General features: G+C 34.9%; 1 protein-coding gene across 1 annotated transcript in view; it reads left to right on the plus strand.

Annotated features, from left to right (window-relative positions):
• The window catches only part of LOC100929866 (deleted in malignant brain tumors 1 protein-like), a 173,629-nt gene that overhangs the window by 77,877 nt on the left and 75,987 nt on the right, over window positions 1–19,765 (plus strand). Inside the window, 11 exon segments of the mRNA XM_031949362.1 lie at window positions 2,267–2,420; window positions 5,791–6,008; window positions 7,394–7,477; window positions 7,480–7,704; window positions 8,454–8,495; window positions 9,569–9,722; window positions 10,179–10,396; window positions 11,676–12,035; window positions 16,350–16,503; window positions 17,365–17,582; window positions 18,508–18,819. Coding sequence (XP_031805222.1) covers window positions 2,267–2,420; window positions 5,791–6,008; window positions 7,394–7,477; window positions 7,480–7,704; window positions 8,454–8,495; window positions 9,569–9,722; window positions 10,179–10,396; window positions 11,676–12,035; window positions 16,350–16,503; window positions 17,365–17,582; window positions 18,508–18,819 — 2,139 coding nt within the window.

Below are 19,765 nucleotides of genomic sequence, written 5' to 3' on the forward strand. Positions count from 1 at the left end.
CTTCCTGAAACCTCTAGAATAGGTGAAAGGGTGGGAACTAACATCAGATATCAATAACTCACCCACAGTGCTCTATATTTTAGATTGTGTCTTGAGACCCCTCTCTTGTGGCATTCTATAGAATGACAGAGGTAATAATCTATGCAAAATCAAGACTTATCCTATCTATTAAATTATAAACTACTTGAAGATAGGGTAAAAGTCAAGTTCAGTCCACATGTATTTATTAAGCACTTATTATGTGCCTGGCTCTCAACTAAGAACTCGAGATACTAATGATTGGTTGATTGGTTGTTTATTGTCCTTTGTTCTCAAAGAGGACCAAAATGGTATCACTATTTTAGAGTCAAGTGACAGTGCTTCAATTGTGGTTGATACAAGTTTGGAATGCTCTCCTACATGTCAGGCACAAAAGTCCATGTGAACATTGGGTGTGGATTCTCTGACTTTGCACATCTCACATTTCTTTTGAGTTACTTCAGTTCTGTCTTGGTCATAGAGCTCAGTCCCTTCTCTGATGAGGACACAGTTCTATACTTGTGTCTCCCATGTCATACAATCATACAATCAATTCTAAAGTTCTTAAGAGAGATCTTAGAATATTCTTGTGTCACTTTTTCTGACAACCACGTGAGTGATTTTCCTGTGAGTTCTCCATAAAACAGTCTTTTGGGCAAGTCTACATTTGGCATTTGAATAATGTGTTCAGCTTTATGCTAATAGTAATGATTCAAAGCATTTTTGTGAAGCTCTGAACATTATTTATGGGTCAAAGACCTTTGGTGCATCCCAACTACTAGTGCTGATGGAGCCACATTGATTTCTGATAAGGGCATTATCCTGAAGATATGGGCTGAACACTTCTGTAGTATTCTCAACAAACCATCATCAGTCAATGCTCAAGCCATTCACTTTATCTCAGGCTAACATCAATCCTCAGGTTAAAGTCAATCTCTCCCCAGCTGAAGTTCCAACTGAAAAAGAGGTTTTGAATACCATTAGACTTCTTTCCTGTGGCAAAGCACCTCATGCTCATTTTATTCCACCTGACATTGCAAAGTCGGGGTCCTATGATAAAAAAAAAATTTTAAAAGCTGACTGAAATTTTCCAAGTTATTTGGCAAGAGGAGATTATCCTCCAGGAGTTGCAGGATGTCTCCATTGTCCATCTCTACAAACATAAAAGGAATAGATTGTCCTATTACAATCACAAGGGGTCCTTCTCCTAGTCATTGTTGGCAAGACTCTTGCTGATCCCTTCACCTGGAAAATAGTCATCTAGCTGAGAGCCAGTGTGGAGATACAAATATAAGCAAAAGGAAAGACAATTCCTGACCTCAACGAGTGTATATTTTAATGACAGAAGATAGCACATTAAAGGGACCTGAAATGAGATGAAGGAGATAGCTGCAAGGGTGGCTGGGGACAAAGTCCAGAGAATGAAAGATGGCTGGTCCTAGATCTTCCTCAAAAAGAGATCCTAAGAGGAACCAATAGGAGAAGGGGGTTTGAAGGACAAAGAGATAAGATAGCAAGAAGTCTGCAGGATGGTGGTAGTCTGGAAAGTAAAGCATGGCTACTCTGGGCCCTTTCTCAAAATGGAAATCTAATTTATTTCTATATCACCCATACTAGAATAGTGACATTTGTTAAGTGGTACTTAATACATATTTGTTGAATTAGTGTGCTATAACTCAAGGGCTTTTAGTCTGGGATCTGTGAACTTGTTTCTTTTTTTGGTTTGTTTAGGTTTTTATCACAACATTTCAATATGATGGATTTCTTTTGCAATCCTATCCATTTTATTTCAAAATGTATACATTTAAAAGCATTATTCTCAGGATGATTCTGTATGCTTCCTAGAACAAAAAGCCTCCATCACATACAGAGAGAGAGAGAGAGAGAGAGAGATTGAGTCTCTGTTATAATGCTCACTCTTTCAATCAAAGAAAGTAGGAGAAGTGTTGGGGGTATCACTCTCTAGGGGATATTAACCAAGTGTAGATGAATTAGATGGGGACAAAATATTGAATTTGCCTCAGATGAGGTAGTTCAATGATGTTGCAAGGGTTAAAAGTTAACCTTTCTTCCAAGAATCAAATTCAGCACATATTTTGGCTTTCGGCTGATTTACTGAGTGGGAAGACCCATCTTAAAAGTCCCTTAGGAGTAGAGAAATTTAAGTGCAAAATTTCCATAAGTCATTGACTGGTTTGAATTCTATGGAAGTAAATCTACATTGCTACATTTCTTTCTTTTGTTTTAGGAGAAAGTAATTCTTGTGGTGGTGTGATTTCAAGTCTTTCTGGCTCATTTTCTAGTCCATGGTATCCTGGAAATTATCCAACAGACATACAATGTGTCTGGGAGATACACGTAGATAGGAAATTCCATATTGAGCTCATGATTCCAAATTTGAAGTAAGTAAATAATTTATATCATTTCATAAATCTGTAGAAAGTTAAAGGTGGGAAGGACCCAAGAAATCATCTATTCTAACTTCTTTATTTTGCAGAAAAGGAACCTGAAGTTTAGAATAGGGAAGTGACTTGCTAAAGTAACGTGCATACAGCTAATAAATCACAGAGTTCAAGACCAGACCAGGATTTTCTGACTCCTATAAGTGTTCAGCCATTATATTGTTTTATCAATTAAAAAGCACTTATCATATACTTATCTCACTTCTTACCTCCTTTATCAATCCCTTTCCTTCATTTGGGGTAATCTTATCTTAAAATTTTTTCTAATTCTTTCTGCCTGTACTTCTTATTTGGCATAACCCTCCACTACCTGACTTTATCACTTTCTAATGTGTTTATATCAGCTTCCAACTACCCAGTAAATGCTTAGAAGTCAAGAATTCTTTCTTCTACCTGACACCAAGAACTTAAAATGATCTCCTTCAGCTAACAATCACAAAATTTAGCTTGGGTTTTTACTTGTAACTTAGAAAAGATATTTTATCTTATTGAGAAAATATTTAGGCAGATGAAGACCAAAGTTATAAAACTCCATGGTATTATTAGTATTGAATTTTGAAAAATTATAATCAAAAAGAATTCATTCAATTTTAATAAATTTGATCCAAACATAAATAATTTCATCTTCCTAACATCTTTCATTTAGATAATGGTCCCCTATAGTTTCTGCTTTGAATGATCTTATGTTATGCCTTTAGTAATAATTTGTTTTCTTTTATTTAGACTTTCTTCTTATCAATCAATCAAGTGTGTAAATGTGTTCCATGGAATTATTTGAGCCATTGGGGATACAAATACAAAGAATCAAACAATCCCTACTTCCAAGGAGTTTACATTCTAATGGATGAGATAACAACTATATATAAAAATAAATGGAGCATAATATAAATCAGATAAATACAAATAAGTAAATAATGATTAAATAACAACATATTTAAGGGAGGAAGGACACTAGAGTTGGAGATAGATGGGGTGGTACAGTGAATAGAGCACTAGAACTAGAGTCAGAACACTGACTCCAGACACTTACTAGCTGTGTGACCCTGGACAAATCACTTATTCTTGTGTGCCTCAGTTTCCCCATCTGTAAAATGGGAATAATAATGCCTAAGTCCCAAAGGTGTTGTGAAAATAAAATGAGACAGTATTTATAAAACACTTTGCAGACCTTAAACATACTCTATAAATGCTAATGTTAATGATGATGACAATGGTGAAGATCGTACCTAAGCTGCATCTTTAAGGAAGATAGTACTCTATCAGGTAGAAGTAGGGAGGAGGATAGTTTAATCATGAGAAATGGTCAGTTAAAAAGACCATGGGAGATGTAGTTTTGTATGTGAGGAAGAGAGAAATGGTAACTTTAGTTAGATCACAGAGTTCAAAAGGAGGAGGAACATTGAATGAACTTAGAGCTGTGGGTTGAGCCTAAAATATAAGAGAGAAGGTTTTGATTTTATTATATAATAAATAAGAAGGCAGCCAACTAAGATTAACTAACTAGGGGAATCATATCATCAAAGCCATGCTTGAGGAAAATTATTTTGATATCTGTTTTAGGATAGACTAGAGTAAGGGAAGATTTGAGGCAGGGAAACCAATTGGGAGATTATTGCAATGAGCTAGATAAAGAGAGATGAGAGCCTGAACTAAAGTGATGATCATCTTTCCCTCTAAATTGTGCTCCCCTTTGAACTTACCTAATACTATTTCTTGGACACCTAGACAGGCACCTAGCTGCCATCCTCAACTCCTTGAGCTCTCTCATGCTCTCATATCCAATCTGTTGGCAAGACTTACTCATTTTACTTTCATAACATCACCTATATACATCTCCTTTTCTCCTTTGCCACTGCCACCCAGATCATCCCCACTCCAGTGCATTCTTCTCTCAGCTGCCAAAATCCTCCTAAAGTGAAGGTCTGATGCACTGGCGCTCTCTCTCTCTCTCTCTCTCTCTCTCTCTCTCTCTCTCTCTCTCTCTCTCTCTTTCCCTCTGTGTCTCTCTCTCTGTCTCTCTTTCTGTCTGTCTTTCTCTGTCTCTCTCTCTCTCTCTCTTTCTCTCTGTCTCTCTCTGTCTCTCTGTCTCTCTCTCTCTCTGTCTTTCTCTGTCTCTCTCTGTCTCTCGCTATTTCTCTGTCTCTGTCTCTCTCTCTGTCTCTGTCTCTCTCTCTGTCTCTGTCTCTGTCTCTTTGTCTCTCTTCCTCTGTCTGTTTGTCTGTCTGTCTCTTTGTCTATATGTGTATGTGTGTCTCTGTCTCTGTGTGTGTGTCTCTGCCTTTCACCCACACATATGCAGGCACATACACCCCATATCACACCACACCCCTATTCAACAAATCCCAATAGATAACTATTGCTTCCAGGATCAATATAAAATTCTTTATTTGAAATTTAAAGCCCTCCATAACCTGCTTCCCCATCTACTTTTCCTTTTTTCTTATACCTTACATCCCTTCCTATGATCCAATAACACTGGTCTCCATTCTGTTCCTTGAACAAAACACCCCATTTCTCTACTGAAAAAGGCAGTATAATTTTATAATGATCTGGCATCTCCTACAATGATTCAAATGTGTGTGCAGTATCTACTAAGTCACTGATTTAGAATGTATTTCCTAATAAGCAACAATTGTGTGCAATAACTATTTGAAAATCCAGCCTATAAAAAACTAAGTTCTATCCCTTACATTAATATTTTTAAGAGAAGTGAAAAAAGATATACCTTATCCCTTCTCATTTCTTTGAAATAAAATTACATCTTATTCCATATGAATTTGATGAAATAGTGAATAATATAATCAATCTTTACTTTCACTTTTAAACCCCATCATTCTGAAAACTACCAATTCCTTCAAAATGATTTCCTCAAGAGCAACTGCCACACTGTAAATGAGTTCCATCTCTCTTTTTCTCCTGCTGTCATTTTAATTTTAGTACCCAACTATTTGCCTTATAGAAAGTTTGAAAATACTGTTGTAAAATATTGTGTAATGCACATTATTATTCCTTTATGATGCTAAGTGTGATTGGTAAAAGATGTAGCTGGTGATAAAGATATGCTCTGAAAGCTTTTGATTTTTTTTAATAATATAATTTTGATCACTGGGTAAAAAAATTGAAAGGCCTTGAAGACAAAATGATTTTTAAAAGGTAGCTAATGCCATATATCTTAAAGTATGATTTTAAACTCAAATCAAATCTTCATTTCAAATAGTTGAGCTTTTTTTTTGCCTATGTTACTGCTTTTCTTTAAATTGGGAAGGATTTTACAAGGTGGGTTTGACTAGCCTTTTGTTTAACTTCTCAGGTTGGAAGACATTTATGGCTGTCCTTATGATTTCATTGAAATATTTGATGGGCCACAAGTAGCCTCTCTATCCCTGGGAAGATTCTGTTCATCTATAGCACTCACATTTTTCTCTTCTTCAAACATCATGACGGTTGTGTTCAGAAGTGACTCTATGATCACCAACACGGGTTTTTATGTAATGTACAATGCTGTTAGGAAAAATGAACAGGAAACAAGTAAGTAATTTAAATTTGGTCCTTTGATTTTAAGAGAAAATTCAATTGAAAAAATCCAAAGGAAAAGTCCTCAGTTTTCCAAAATCTGTCACAAAACTCCAAACTGGTCTAAAGCCTCCTTATTCACAAAACTTGGAGATTTGTTCTCCAATGGCACCTTGTCTTTACTTCAGTTCACTAAGAAAGATAATGTTGCAAATTGACACAGGCCACTTAGCTAAGTCTTTGTGACTTGAAGGAGGATATAAATAATCACCTATCTTGTTTCCTGAGGAAAATGCCATTTGTACCAAGTCCTCCTGTAGCTCCAAGTCTGCAACAATCCACCATGTGAAGTCCCTTCCAAGTGATAAGTGCTGGAATCTTGGAACTATGTCTCCCCCATTAGCAAAATCCACATTTTCCCAGAAAATGATTGGTGTTCAGCTAGATCCACATTCATGGTCAATAAAAAAAAAATACAAGTTAAAAGTTTTTCTGGTTTGGGTGATCCATGGTACATAAAAATGAACATGGAGGAAGTAAGGACCAATGTTTGCATTGCTACTAAACTGTGAGTAGAACAGAGCATATCTTTAATGAGTTGAAGAGATATATGGATACCTACTGGAACAGCCTTGGTTTTAAAAGCCATTAGACTATCATTTTATAAGTAGTAACTTAAGAAGAATGTTTAGAAATACTTCAATACACCAGTAGACCCATGCTCTTCTTGTTATTCCTCCCAAGAATTCAGATGGTAAGTCATCCACACCCTGCCTATCCTATATAACTCTCATCTAAATCCTCCCATAAATTCATCACAGTTTATTCACCAGGTGTTCTGGTGACCTTCCTTACAAATATTTAAAATATATAATATAATATGTTTCTAAACAAAGTTACTAAGTTCATATTTATATAACTAGCATGAATTAGAATGGAAAAGAATGGAGTCCATTTTACTTTCTGTAGTCCATCTTACTGTTGCTCATTAAGCAATTAGGTATATTAAGGAATGTTCACTGCATTTATATTGACCAAAAAAAGTGAACACAGTTTTTATTCTTTGAAGCATATTTCTCCTCTATCTCTACTGCCCAATATTTAGAGACTGGATGAATACAAATTAGATTAGAATCTTTCAGCCACGAGAGAGAAATATTTGTTGAAGGATTAAGGGTATCAATAATGAAGTGAATAAAACAACCCTGGAACAACATCTGACAATAAGTATACTTCTAAAATAATATGGAGGTGTAGCCATATTCCAATATTTATAGGGAAAGAACATTTAAAAATGGGAAGATATTCAAGATCCTTTGTGTTGTGGTGATCTTTCAACTCCATTAAGTATAACTCATTCCTTGCTGAGATTTCAAAAATTCATAGTTAAAATTGTTTAGATAAAGGACCAGAACTGCTCTTTGTTGGTAGTTCTGGGAGATGTGCAGGAAGAGTTGAGGTTCATTACCAGGGAACCTGGAGCACAGGGGGCATGACCTATGAGATCTGAATTAAGGAGGAGTGGTATACAGGCAGTTCAAAAATGAGAACGCCATTTCAGCCCCCAGGGAAGCTCACTTTGGACCACGAAGCATCCTTCTGGACAGCTTACAATGTGCAGGAAATGAGAACTGTCTTGGACAGTGTTCCTACTCTGGCTAGTTTCAGCACAACTGTGGTCATCATAAAGATGCTAGAGTCATGTTCAAGTGTACATTCTTCTCTCAATTTTCCTGACCCTTATATTTAAACTTCCTGATTGCTATAAAGATATATAACAACAGAGAACAGCAAGAGAACTTGCTCATAAGATGTATTCATTTTAGTGGGAAAAAAAGAAAGAAAGACAGCATCTCACAGGGAAACTTTTTTCTTTTTCTCTCTCTTTCTCCCTTTATCTCTTTGTTTTTTCTTTCTGTCTCTTTTCTCTTTTTCTCTCTTTCCCTCTGTCTCTGTCTCTATCTCTCTCTTTCTCTGTTCTCTCTTTCTGTTTCTCTGTCTCTCTCACACACACACATGAAGGAGAAATATAGGGAAGGGCAAAGAGAGACAGACAGACAGACAGAGAGCCTATCATTTTGCATATATTCTTTTCATTTGATACAACCCCTCTGTGAGATAATCATTTCCAGTCTAAGTGAGAAAACAGAGATTGAGAGTAGTTAAGTGATTTGCCTAGCGTCACAGAACTAATAAACATCTAAGGTATTATTTAAACTCATAACTTCCTGACATCAGGTCCTGTACACTTTCTGCTAGGCTATAGAACTTCTCTAGATTTCTATTGGAGTATAAGACTTAGGACTTGGAAACACAAGTTGTTTCCAAGTTATTGAGCATTAGCTCAATAGATACTAAGTTTAATTCTTATAGGCATGGTCACCATAGCAAGGATTTCTTATCAATTTTTAAAGTGAAAGTGGAATTTTCCTTAATTTTATGTTGTCTTTTTCTATATAGACGCTGAAAATTTAATTCCAAGTGTGACTCCTACACCTCCAGGTAGGCCATGAGTTCTGTAAGAGTCCTAAATATCCTCAGCAACAACAAACATTTTTTAAATGTCACTGTGTTCAGAGCACTGGGGAATGAGTATTTATTTATAATGTTTTTACTAAATGCTAGTTCCATAAAAAGAAACACCTAAATACCTTCCCCTCGAATTTTAGATGAGATTGCAGAATCAATGTAATTCTCACTTATCAAGGAAATATCTAAGGAACTACAGCATCAGTAAGTCTCAGAACTTAGCAGAAATCAATCATGATTGACTTATATGGAAGTGTTTTGATGCAGTCTTCTCACTTGTTTGAATCATTTATAACTCAGGAGTAGGGCTTTCTCTACTGAGAAAACATCAAACACATCAAAACATTGAAATCAAGGGTTCTGATATGAATTTAAGTGCATTTAAAAATTTCTAAACTTTTCCTAATTTTTTTTTCAGTTTTACAAGCACCCTTTCTCAAAGTTAATTGTCTCCTTTTGAAAGTCTGTCCCTTCCCTATAATGTTATTTGAAATCACTTTTTCTAAAACCTTTAAAATCAGAGTAGATTTTTTTGTTCCAATAATGATTCAGTCGGCAATTATGGAGGCAAAGAAGTGAGTGAATTAAATTGTCCTAAAACAACTTCCCTTGCTATAAAATCTAAAGTTAATGGACAGGGAGGGAATGATTTTACATGACTGGAAGTGGCAGGGAAGAGTGGGAGGGTGGAAAATAATTGTAATGTAAAGTAAGGGCACTAAATGTGAAAAAGGAGACAATTAATTTGATTGTACACAAGCTATCTCAATTTATGAGCACATCAGTTCAATATAAAAGTGCCATAGCATTCCCATTTTTAGGCTACAATTTCCATGACTTCTCACTCTGCCACTCCCTCCCCCCCCACACACACACACGCACACACCTTGGAACTGTTTTTAATTTGTCTACCATTTTCCCAACTTACTAATTCTCAAACTATGAAGTGAAATGGATGTTATCCCATTTTCTCCTTAATTATTTGTAGTAAAAATATGAATAATGTATAGAAGTAAAAACTGACTTCCTTTCTTCCCCTTTTGTAGGAGGAACAAACTCTTGTGGTGGAGTCATCTCAAAGCTTTCTGGCTCATTTTCTAGCCCTTGGTATCCTAAAAACTATCCCACAAATGTAGAATGTGTATGGGTTATACATGTGAATGAGAAATTCCATATAGAACTTCAGATCCCCAGTCTGAAGTAAGTGAACAACCTAATCCATGACACTTCCAATATCCACATTATACAGGAACCAGTATTTTGATTAAACATACTTGGATTTTTCCTTTGGGAAAGATTTTCAAAATTTTAGTTCACTTTTATCTAGAAGTTCTACAAAAGGAGATTATTTTGCTCTTGTTTTTGCATCATTTATCTAGCTCATTTTTTCTCTCTTTGATAGTTTTTCCATTCTTGTTTCTTACCTGCCTCCCCATGTTTCCTGACTCTTTCTTCTAACTTTTTATTTCCAGACTATATCACCCTTTCCTTTCTCTAACTTGCTTCCAAATATCTTAAATATAAGTGGTATATATAGTGGAATAAAGGTTAAAGTTGGAGTCAGAATATTCATTTAAGTGAATTTTCATTTTTTTAACTTGAATTTTAAATGATCATAATGGCAGAAAACTGATGACAATACATTTCCCTTCCCAGACTGGAAGATATCTATGGGTGCCCTTATGACTTTCTTGAAGTCTTTGATGGCATGCAAGCTGCCTACCTCTCCATGGGGAGATTCTGTGCTGGAACAGATCTCACATTTTTCTCTTCTTCAAGCAAAGTGACAATTGTGTTCAGAAGTGACGCTATGATCACCAATAGTGGCTTCTATGCAATGTATAATGCTATTCAGCAAGGTGAACGGGAAGCTGGTAGGTATCACTGAAGTTGACTCCTTTGTTTTTAAGAGAGAATAATACTAAAAAATTGTTCCAAAGCAAGCCCTTTGTCGGCACAACTTGTAATTTTATTTACATAAGATACCTACCTGTTCTTCCCCTAAAGGCACTTGTAGACACTTCTTTTCTTCTCAAATGATGACTTTTTTATTAGGTGAAGGGGAAGGTAGTGTAGAATCAAGTCTGTGTATGTTGGAGGAGGTGGTAGTGTTAGAGTCATTTCCTTTATTCCCAAGGGAATGAGTGAAAATATGCTACAGATGAAAAAAAAAAGATTTTTAAAATATAGCATTAAAAATGTCCATTTAACAAAAATTACAGATATTGAACTAGAAGGGATCTCAGAGGACATCTAGTTCAGCCCCTTCATTTTGCAAAAGAGAAAACTGAGACAGGAAGCTAAATGCCCTGTCTAAGGTAATGCTTATAGTAACCATCAGAAATTAAATTTAAAGCAAAGGTTCTCTGACTCCCTAACCAACATTCTTTCCATCATTTCAGCTGACATATTCCAGTCACCAGTCAACTTATTTTTGACACTTTTCTATCCTAAAGTGTTTCATTTCCATCTGTAACCTGCATGTGATCCTTGCTCACTGGAGTATTTAACCTGAAATTTTAAACCTGAAAATTTTACACTGAATTTTTGACAACTTTAAATCTAACAACTCAATATTTTTTAAAAAGCAATAACAATTTTTCTTAATTGACGCTTTTTGTTTTTATTTCTCAGTCATTTCTGGATATTCCCTCAGCACTACCTAGAAAGGTCTTCATTTTAATCAAGAACAAGTTATACAAAATCAACTACCATCATTATTATATGTGATACACATATATTATATATATATACATATATATGCACATGCTGTATCTGTTGACCCTTACCTTTGCAGTAAAAGAAGAGAGGTGCATTTACTCTTCTATTATCTAGGGCCAAAATTTGCTCATTTTAATTATAGCATATCTGGCTTTTTTAGTATTCTAAAACATTGACATCCAGGTTTTGAAAGTAGGTTCCATTCCTAAGTTGAAAATCACAGAAGCAGAGAATCAAAGTTTTACTGCTGGAAAAAAGCTGAAAACTCACTTATAATCCAACCCCTTCATTTCAAGGAGGAGTAACTGAGAACTAAAAATGTGAAGCTCCTTGTCCATAATCCCACAGAGCTGGTATTAGAAATGGAATTTGAATAAAAATCCTCTCTGTAGCTAAGTCATTCTTTTTGGTTGTTGTTCTTATGTCCCTAAGATATGTCTCTGAGACTGGTGAATGGAAGTCACAGGTGTGAAGGTCGTGTAGAGGTATACTACAATGGCACCTGGGGGACAGTGTGTGATGACAGCTGGGACCTGACAGATGCCCAGGTCGTGTGCCAGCAGATGGGCTGTGGACAAGCTCTTTCTGCACCAGGACAAAACCACTTTGTGGGAGGTTCAGGACCCATAATTCTGGATGATGTGCAATGCATTGGAAATGAAGCCAAAGTGTGGCAGTGTATACACAACGGTTGGTTCTCCCATAACTGTGGGCACCAGGAAGATGCCAGTGTTGTCTGCTCAGGTACGTTCCATTTGGCACTGTCGGTGCCCTCAAGGAGTAGTTGAAAAGGTGCTCTTGAATGTATCACCATCTTTTTGCTTCATTTTTCTATTATATTATAGATTTTTTACTTTCCTAAAATTATTAAAGTGTTACTTAACTTCTACATTCCTCAAACAACACTCTAAGATTTATTTACTGTCTTGTAGTCTACATTGGTTGATGATAGAGTGCCCACACTGAGAGTTTCTCTTCATTTAATGTCATTCCAGATCTTTTGCATATCTGTGTAAAATATACAAAGGTTCCATCAGAATACATCGGAACACAAGACTCAATATGAATGAATTAGTTAATGGATGATGGTGATAAATAGGATATTGGAATTATCAAATATTCAAAATCTAGCAGTTCCTAAAAGGAAGAATTTCTCTACTATGCTATCATTCATATCTATTTTGAAAAATATTTATAGAAACTAGAAAGGACCCTTTTTTTTCTTTTTTGATAGATGAAGAAATAAGCCCCCAGAGTAAAGTAGCTTGCCTAAAGTCCCACAGAGGACAAATGGCAAAGCAAGAAGTCACACAAAAATCCTCATATCAAATCAGAAGACTTTTCTGCTATCATTTGACTTAATGATAATGATCCCTGCTGATTCCAAATGATCACATTAAACTGCACAGTCTTTCTTATGCTGCTAATGGTGTTTTTGCCAATTCCACTTTCAGAGGTTCCATCATTGTCAATTAACAAAAAATTGCTCATTTCTATTTGTACCATCATTAAACCTGTGAGGAAAAATCCAATCTGATATTCCCATGAGTAGAGCTACAACTTAGCAGGGCCAACAGGATTTTGATCCTAGAGAATTGAAATTTAAACACTTGTACTCCTTTGGTAGTTAAAAACTACTAAACTTAGCACCTACTTCACAATAATAATTAGTTAAGAAAAGAAATTGGAATTCTTTCCTTTAGCCAAATCAAACAGATACATCCCACAATCTCTCCATTTCCAAAAAAAAAAAAAAAAAAAAGAAAAAGTATGGATACTTCCAACTATTGGTCTATAAACAACTTCAGTTCCTTACAAGAACCTAGAAAATAGTGTTACTGTGAATATTAGAGGTTTGTGAATATTAGAGAAATGATTATTACTAAGACATAGCATAGCTTCATCATGAATATTTTCAATTGCACATGTTTAACATATTACTTGTCATCTAGAGGAGGGGGAGGGAAAAGGAGGAAGAAAAAAAATTTGAAACACAAGGTTTTGCAAAAGTGAATGTTGAAAACTATCTATGCATGTGCTTTGAAAATAAAAGGCTTCATATATAAATACAAAAGAAAAAAATCCACATACCAGAGATATCTATTTTTTTCATGAAATGTGAGGTCTAAGGCATTTAATAAAAATGTGAAAAATTCTAAAAAAAATGAAGTAAAAGAAAAAAGTATGCTTAAAAAAAGGATCAATCTTCAAAATGAATCACTTTTTTTCTTTCAATTTTTATAGGGTGAGTATATTGGCAAATTAGGGGCATGCCAAAAATATAATGTTTCTATATCTTAACAGTGCACTTGTCCCTCCCCTATTCTTATGGAGTTCTTAGGTCTGATTTCCTGAAGTATGAGTTTTGTACCTCCACTCCCACCAGCCCCCAACTGAATTTGTCTTGTCTTATTAGAGAAGTTACTCATCTACTCTAGCAATTTAGAAGTGGTTCACATACTTTTGAACTAATTTGGCCATTGACTATTATTGCTACTATCAACTCTGGTAATTGAATAGAAAGCATTTTTATTGTAAAAAGTTTGTAATGTTTCTTATTTAATTATGCTATTCTTTTACTATTTTGGCTCTTCTTTCTTCTGGATTTGAGCAGCTTCTAATGGCCATGCCCAATCAGCATCAACAGGTATCATTTTCTATATCATGTTTCTATCAAACGGGGATAGAAGAAGAGGGATGCTAAACTGAGAGGATTCCCAAGAATAGACATCAGAAATCCTCCAATACACTTTATAGACAGGAAATTAAATTATTAGCCAAGAGTGACATAGGAAATTCACAGACTTTGATTTTACTGCTTTGATTTCAAACTCAGGGAAATTTCAGTTCAACAATCTGAAAGATTCCGCAATTTCTATATGCATAGAACTATGCTAAGTGCTGGAGGAAAGAGTTCAGATCAAATATGGTGCCTTCCCCTCATAGGGCTTAGGAGGCAATAATAGGGTACAAAAATAGCTGTGACATAATAATACAAGATAAGTATTGTAGAGGAAGTGAAACATTAAGTGTTTAAGATGAATAGATTTGAAAAGGACCTAATCATCAAATATTCAATAAAATATAGAGAAGGAACCCCTATTCCTGGTTCTAAGAGGTGGTCCAATATTTTTTGAGCGATTTGTATTTTAAAAGATCCAATTGACTTATACAATCCTTGTTCATGATGATTTTTTTCTCTTTATTTTGCAGACATGAATAATGAGTCTCCATCTATAGGTATTGCTGCCATTTATTTGCTTTTTGTACTCAGCCAACCGTCTTTAAAAAAAAAAGTCTGAGCCTCCCCATCTTGCTTAGATTGGAAGTGTGGAAGCCATTCACAGCCAAACCCTTTACTGATCATCATGATAGCTTTGACCTTTTCTGGCCAGTTTGTCCATCCCTTGGCAACCTGATGGTCCCTTGCTCCCATGAGTTGATTATATTAATGCCAGACTTGGTATATATATATATATATATATATATATATATATATATATATATATGTGATTGGCCTGGATCACTGTGGCTCAGAACTCCTAAGCTCAAAAGATCCATAAAGCTTGAAACTATCTGTTTTCAGAGCACAACACTTCCAGGCCCTAAGTTAGTATTCTTTCCTCATTGTACAGGAAGGTATGAGAGGTTGTGACTATATGCCTGACAAAACAAAGACTTTGTTCAAAAAATATAGTGCTGAAAGTTACTGATTTAACTTTTGATCTTAATAGAAGATAAAAAATGTAGAGTATGTCATATTTAAATATATTGACATATATGTATCTATAGAAAGGAATTTAAGAAGTCACTTAATCAATGCTCTATCTGAATACAAAATATTATCTTGTGTGTGACATTTATAATATCTGATATTTACATTTCCATTATTTAATTTGATCTTTACAAAAATTCTAGGAGGAAGATATTTTTCTGAGTTATTGCTATAACTTCACACAGTAACTTGAAGTAACTTGCCAATTGTCAGACTAGGATTTGAACTGAGTTCTTCATGACTACTAAATCAAAAACCCTATCCTGGTTATATAACACTGCCTATCTCATTTCAACTTTTCAAAATGAATTTCTATAATTTTATTTTCATGATTCTCCTGAGGAATAGTATAGTGGATAGAGAGCTTGCCTTGGAATCATGAAATCTGGGTTCAGAGTCTGCCTGTAACTTATCCATAAGTATGATCCTGGGCAAGTCATTTAAACTCTCAGGGCTCTAGGCCAAGGCTTCTTAAATTTTTTCCACTCACAACCTCTTTTCATCAGAGAAACTTTTACTCAACCCCAGATATATAGATATAAATCCAAAAAATATAGGTGGCTATACAAATCAAACATTTACTGATAATAAATCATAAAGAAAAATTTAAAAACAATTCTTGGTATACATATAATTTTATCATTTCTTAAAGATGAAAGCAAATTTGCATCCTAATGAGATGGATATGCTTGTTTATTTTTACATAAAGAATTAAATCTTGACAGAATATTTGATACTATAGAATCTAAAGCATTCAGAAACCTTTATCTGTTGCTGAATTTTTATGACCCCCCCCACATTCACTTATGTGACCCTATATGGAGTAGCAAAGAAGCTTTGTTCTAGGTAACCATATGAGATTAGATTGCAAAGACAGTGCTGAACTTCACTGATTTGTAAAAGTCCCTAACCTTCTAATCAGGAGCTTCCTAACCAATAAAAACACTGATCCAGTTCCTATTTTCAAATAATCCTATATAGATGACTATGTATCCATTATTATTCCCACTGCCTAATAAAAAAACTGAAAGCATAAAAATTATGGCATCCAGGAATGGAATTAGGGATTCTGACTTCCAACCCTACCTATGCCCTTCCCATTAATCCAAACTAATAATAGTAATAATAATAATTATTATTATATATATCTGGTAATTCTTTAAAATTTACAAAGCATTTTTCTCACAAGAATCCCTTGAGATAAGTGGTAGTACAAACTATTATCCCTATTTTACAGATAAATAGACTTGGAAATGTAACCCTGCTCACACAACCAGTAATAATCACAACTTGGTTAGAATCTCATGTGATTCATTCCATATTTTTTGCAGATGAAAATTTCCATTGTGGTGGCTTGCTCACAAATTCTTCAGGCTCTTTTTCCAGTCCTTGGTACCCTAAAAAATACCCCACAAATATAGTCTGTGCCTGGGAAATACAAGTGGACAGCAAGGCTCATGTCAAACTCACATTTGAAGTACTAAAGTAAGTAAAATGTGTGTGTAAACACACACACACAAATATATAATATATAGTTGCTATTGCATCATCTCTTGCTAAAGCATGAACAGTTTGTAGTCTGAAAAGAGCTAATAATACTTAGCAGCTGAAGACTAGATAAGAACAGGCTTGAGATAAATATGAACTTACAAATAATAACTTTTAACTAAACAATTCACACCTTTTTTGCTATTCTTTCATAACCTTCATAAAACTAAGAGCTCATACTGCTGAGGTAATAGGGTAGAGGACAAAAGTGGGGACAAACTATATAAAAGGATATATATATTTTTCCTCAAAAATGAAATATTTGGTCAAATGCAATAAGGAGACTTTTAAATATTTAAATAAATAAATATTTAGTTAAATATGATAATGTCAGATAAATAAATATGATAATAAATTGCTTTGTACTTCCTATTAGAAACAAATCTATTTTGAAAGTAGCTCAGGTTTCTATTGCTTCCTTACTATTACAGAACTTCACTGATATCTCATTTCAACTCCATACCAATCCTCTGTGATAGGTAGGCATTGCAGACTATTTTACAGATAGGGAAACTGAGGCTCAGAGAAGCTAACTAATGTGCTCATCTTCAAATCCAATGTTCTTTCTCCTTCATCCATTTCATTAAACCATAGATTCAGAACTGGAATCTCCCCATTTTACAGATTAGGAACCTGAGGCAGAGAGGAACCTGAGAGAGAGGCAGACTTGTCTACGGTTGCACAGCTAATATCTGATGTAGAATTTGAATGCAGGTCTTTCTGTTATCAAACCTAAATCTCTATCCGCTATGTCACGGAAATGGTTTTGCTAAGAGACAATGTCATTTCATTTCACAGGATGGAAAACTTCTATGGCTGTCCTTATGACTTCGTAGAAGTATTTGATGGTCCCCAAAGCACGTCCTTTTCCCTGGGGAGGTTTTGTTCCAGCACCACCCCAATATTTACATCTTCCTCCAATAGTATGACTGTTGTGTTCCACAGCGATGCCATCATCACCAATATTGGCTTCTACGCTTCCTACTACTCCCTAGTACAAGATGAAAATGATAGTGGTAGGTACTCATGATGCTGGGGTATTTCTGAAAAATTAACAGATTTCATTCCACAGTGTAAGAATGTGTGTTCCAAAAACTGAGTTGAAATCAAAACAAGACATCCACTCTAGGTCAGGCAAAGATTGTTTCATTCATTGCATTGTCTGGTAGAATACCTGAGTTTTCTGACTTCAGACTTACCCACTGCTTATAAGACTAGTAAATAAGTCAACCAAAGAAAAGTGAAAGTATTCTGTGTTCAATCATTCTTTTTAAAAGTCAGATAAATTATCCTTTTTCTCAAATGCACAAATGGTTTTAACAAAGAATATCTGAGTTTATTTTAATGGTTTACCTTGATAGCAAAAAAGTATAATTGGGATCTTAATTTTTGAACTTATGACTTTTTTATTATTCTATATTTTGTCCTTAGTCATAGTAGCTACATTGAAATTGTAGTGCACTCAATAGTATTCTAGTGGTTCGAAAGAATTGATGCAGGTGCTAAAAAAACCCTTAATTTCCCATACTATAGCTGGTCACTGAGGGACTTAGACTCAGTCAGCCTATGTGATAGCATAACTGGGAAATTTTTTTACATGCACTATTTTATGTAAAATAAAATTTTATTTATCTAATGCTGTCTTTGTTTAAAAAAAAAAACCTTTTTGATTCAAAATTCAAAGTCAGAGAAATCAATCTTTTCACCTAATAATGAATTTTTCCTAAAAAGCCATTTCTTCTAATTTGGTCAATACTTTCCTGTCAAAGTGAAAAGTAAAAAAGATTTGTCCAAAAAGATTTTTTCCTGAAGAGCAAAGCATAGGCAAACGACACATTTGGAATCCACTGAACTCTTTGAAATTGCATATACTCTCTTTTTGAAAATACTATTAAATGGGAAGTACCATAGAGCAATGATCAATTTTTTTCTCTTGTAAAGATATTTCTCTGAGATTGATGAATGGAAGTCACCGATGTGAAGGACGAGTTGAAGTGTACTACAATAACACCTGGGGCACAGTGTGCGATGACAGCTGGGACCTCAGAGACGCCCAGGTTGTGTGCAGACAGCTGGACTGTGGGAGAGCTATTGCAGCCCCAGGACGAGCATCTTTTGACCGAGGATCAGGAGCTATTGTTTTGGATGATGTGGAATGTGCTGGAAATGAAGAAAAACTATGGCATTGCCTTAACAGTGGCTGGTTCTCCCATAATTGTGGCCATCATGAGGATGCTGGAGTTAGCTGTTCAGGTACTATTTTATTTCCACTTGAATAAATTGCGGAGGAATCATGTGAAAGAAGTAGAATGGAATAAAGGACTTTTTGGACCAATGATTCTATAAATTCAAAAGCACTTGCTTCTAAAAAAGTGGTTCATGATAGCATGCAATTAAATAGAGCATTAGATCTGGATTCATGAAGTCATTAAAACCTGAATTCAAATCCAGCCTTAGATATTTACTAGTTAAATAACCCTGGGAAAATCATTTTATGACTGCCTGCCTCAATTCCCTCATTACTATTAGTAACCAAATTCTAGCTTCAAATCATATTTCTCCAAATAAACTCTAGACGTTCTACAAAGCAGGGATTGAATATGTGATCTTTGGATACTGGTCCTGCTACTTAATACCTATATGATGATGAGTAAGTCCTTTACCTCTGTCAGCCTTTTGTTTTCAATTACAAAGGGAAGAAGCTGTATTAAATTATCTCTAAATTCTCTTCAAGCTCTGAATTCTAAAATTCTGTGAGTTGGTAATCAACAGTTGATTAATAATTAATTCAATAATGATTCAATAAATCAACAAAATGAATACATGTATTGTTTATATAACTGGGTTCCAAACTGGTGTGAGAAGTGTTTTGTTACTATACATAGTGAAATAACAAGTGAGCAGGGAGCAATAAGAGTTATGGGATTTTAGGTCTGCGAATAAACAACTGCCATATTTGGGTAATTTTAATTTCCAGAACACTATTCAAAGAGATGAGTCTTCTGCATATGTACAATATTTACCTAAACTTCCTTTGTCTTTCTTAGTTACAATGGATTCTCCAACATCAGCAGTGACTGTAGAACATGACTCAACATCAGGTATTTTTCAGTTCTTCTGACAAAATATTTTCTAAGTCATCTTGTCAATGGCAAAGACAGAGTCAATTATTCTTGTATTGCTCCCAGGAAAACCCAAA

The sequence above is a fragment of the Sarcophilus harrisii genome, chromosome 2, assembly GCF_902635505.1.
Source record: "Sarcophilus harrisii chromosome 2, mSarHar1.11, whole genome shotgun sequence".
NCBI classification, from domain to species: Eukaryota; Metazoa; Chordata; class Mammalia; order Dasyuromorphia; family Dasyuridae; genus Sarcophilus; species Sarcophilus harrisii.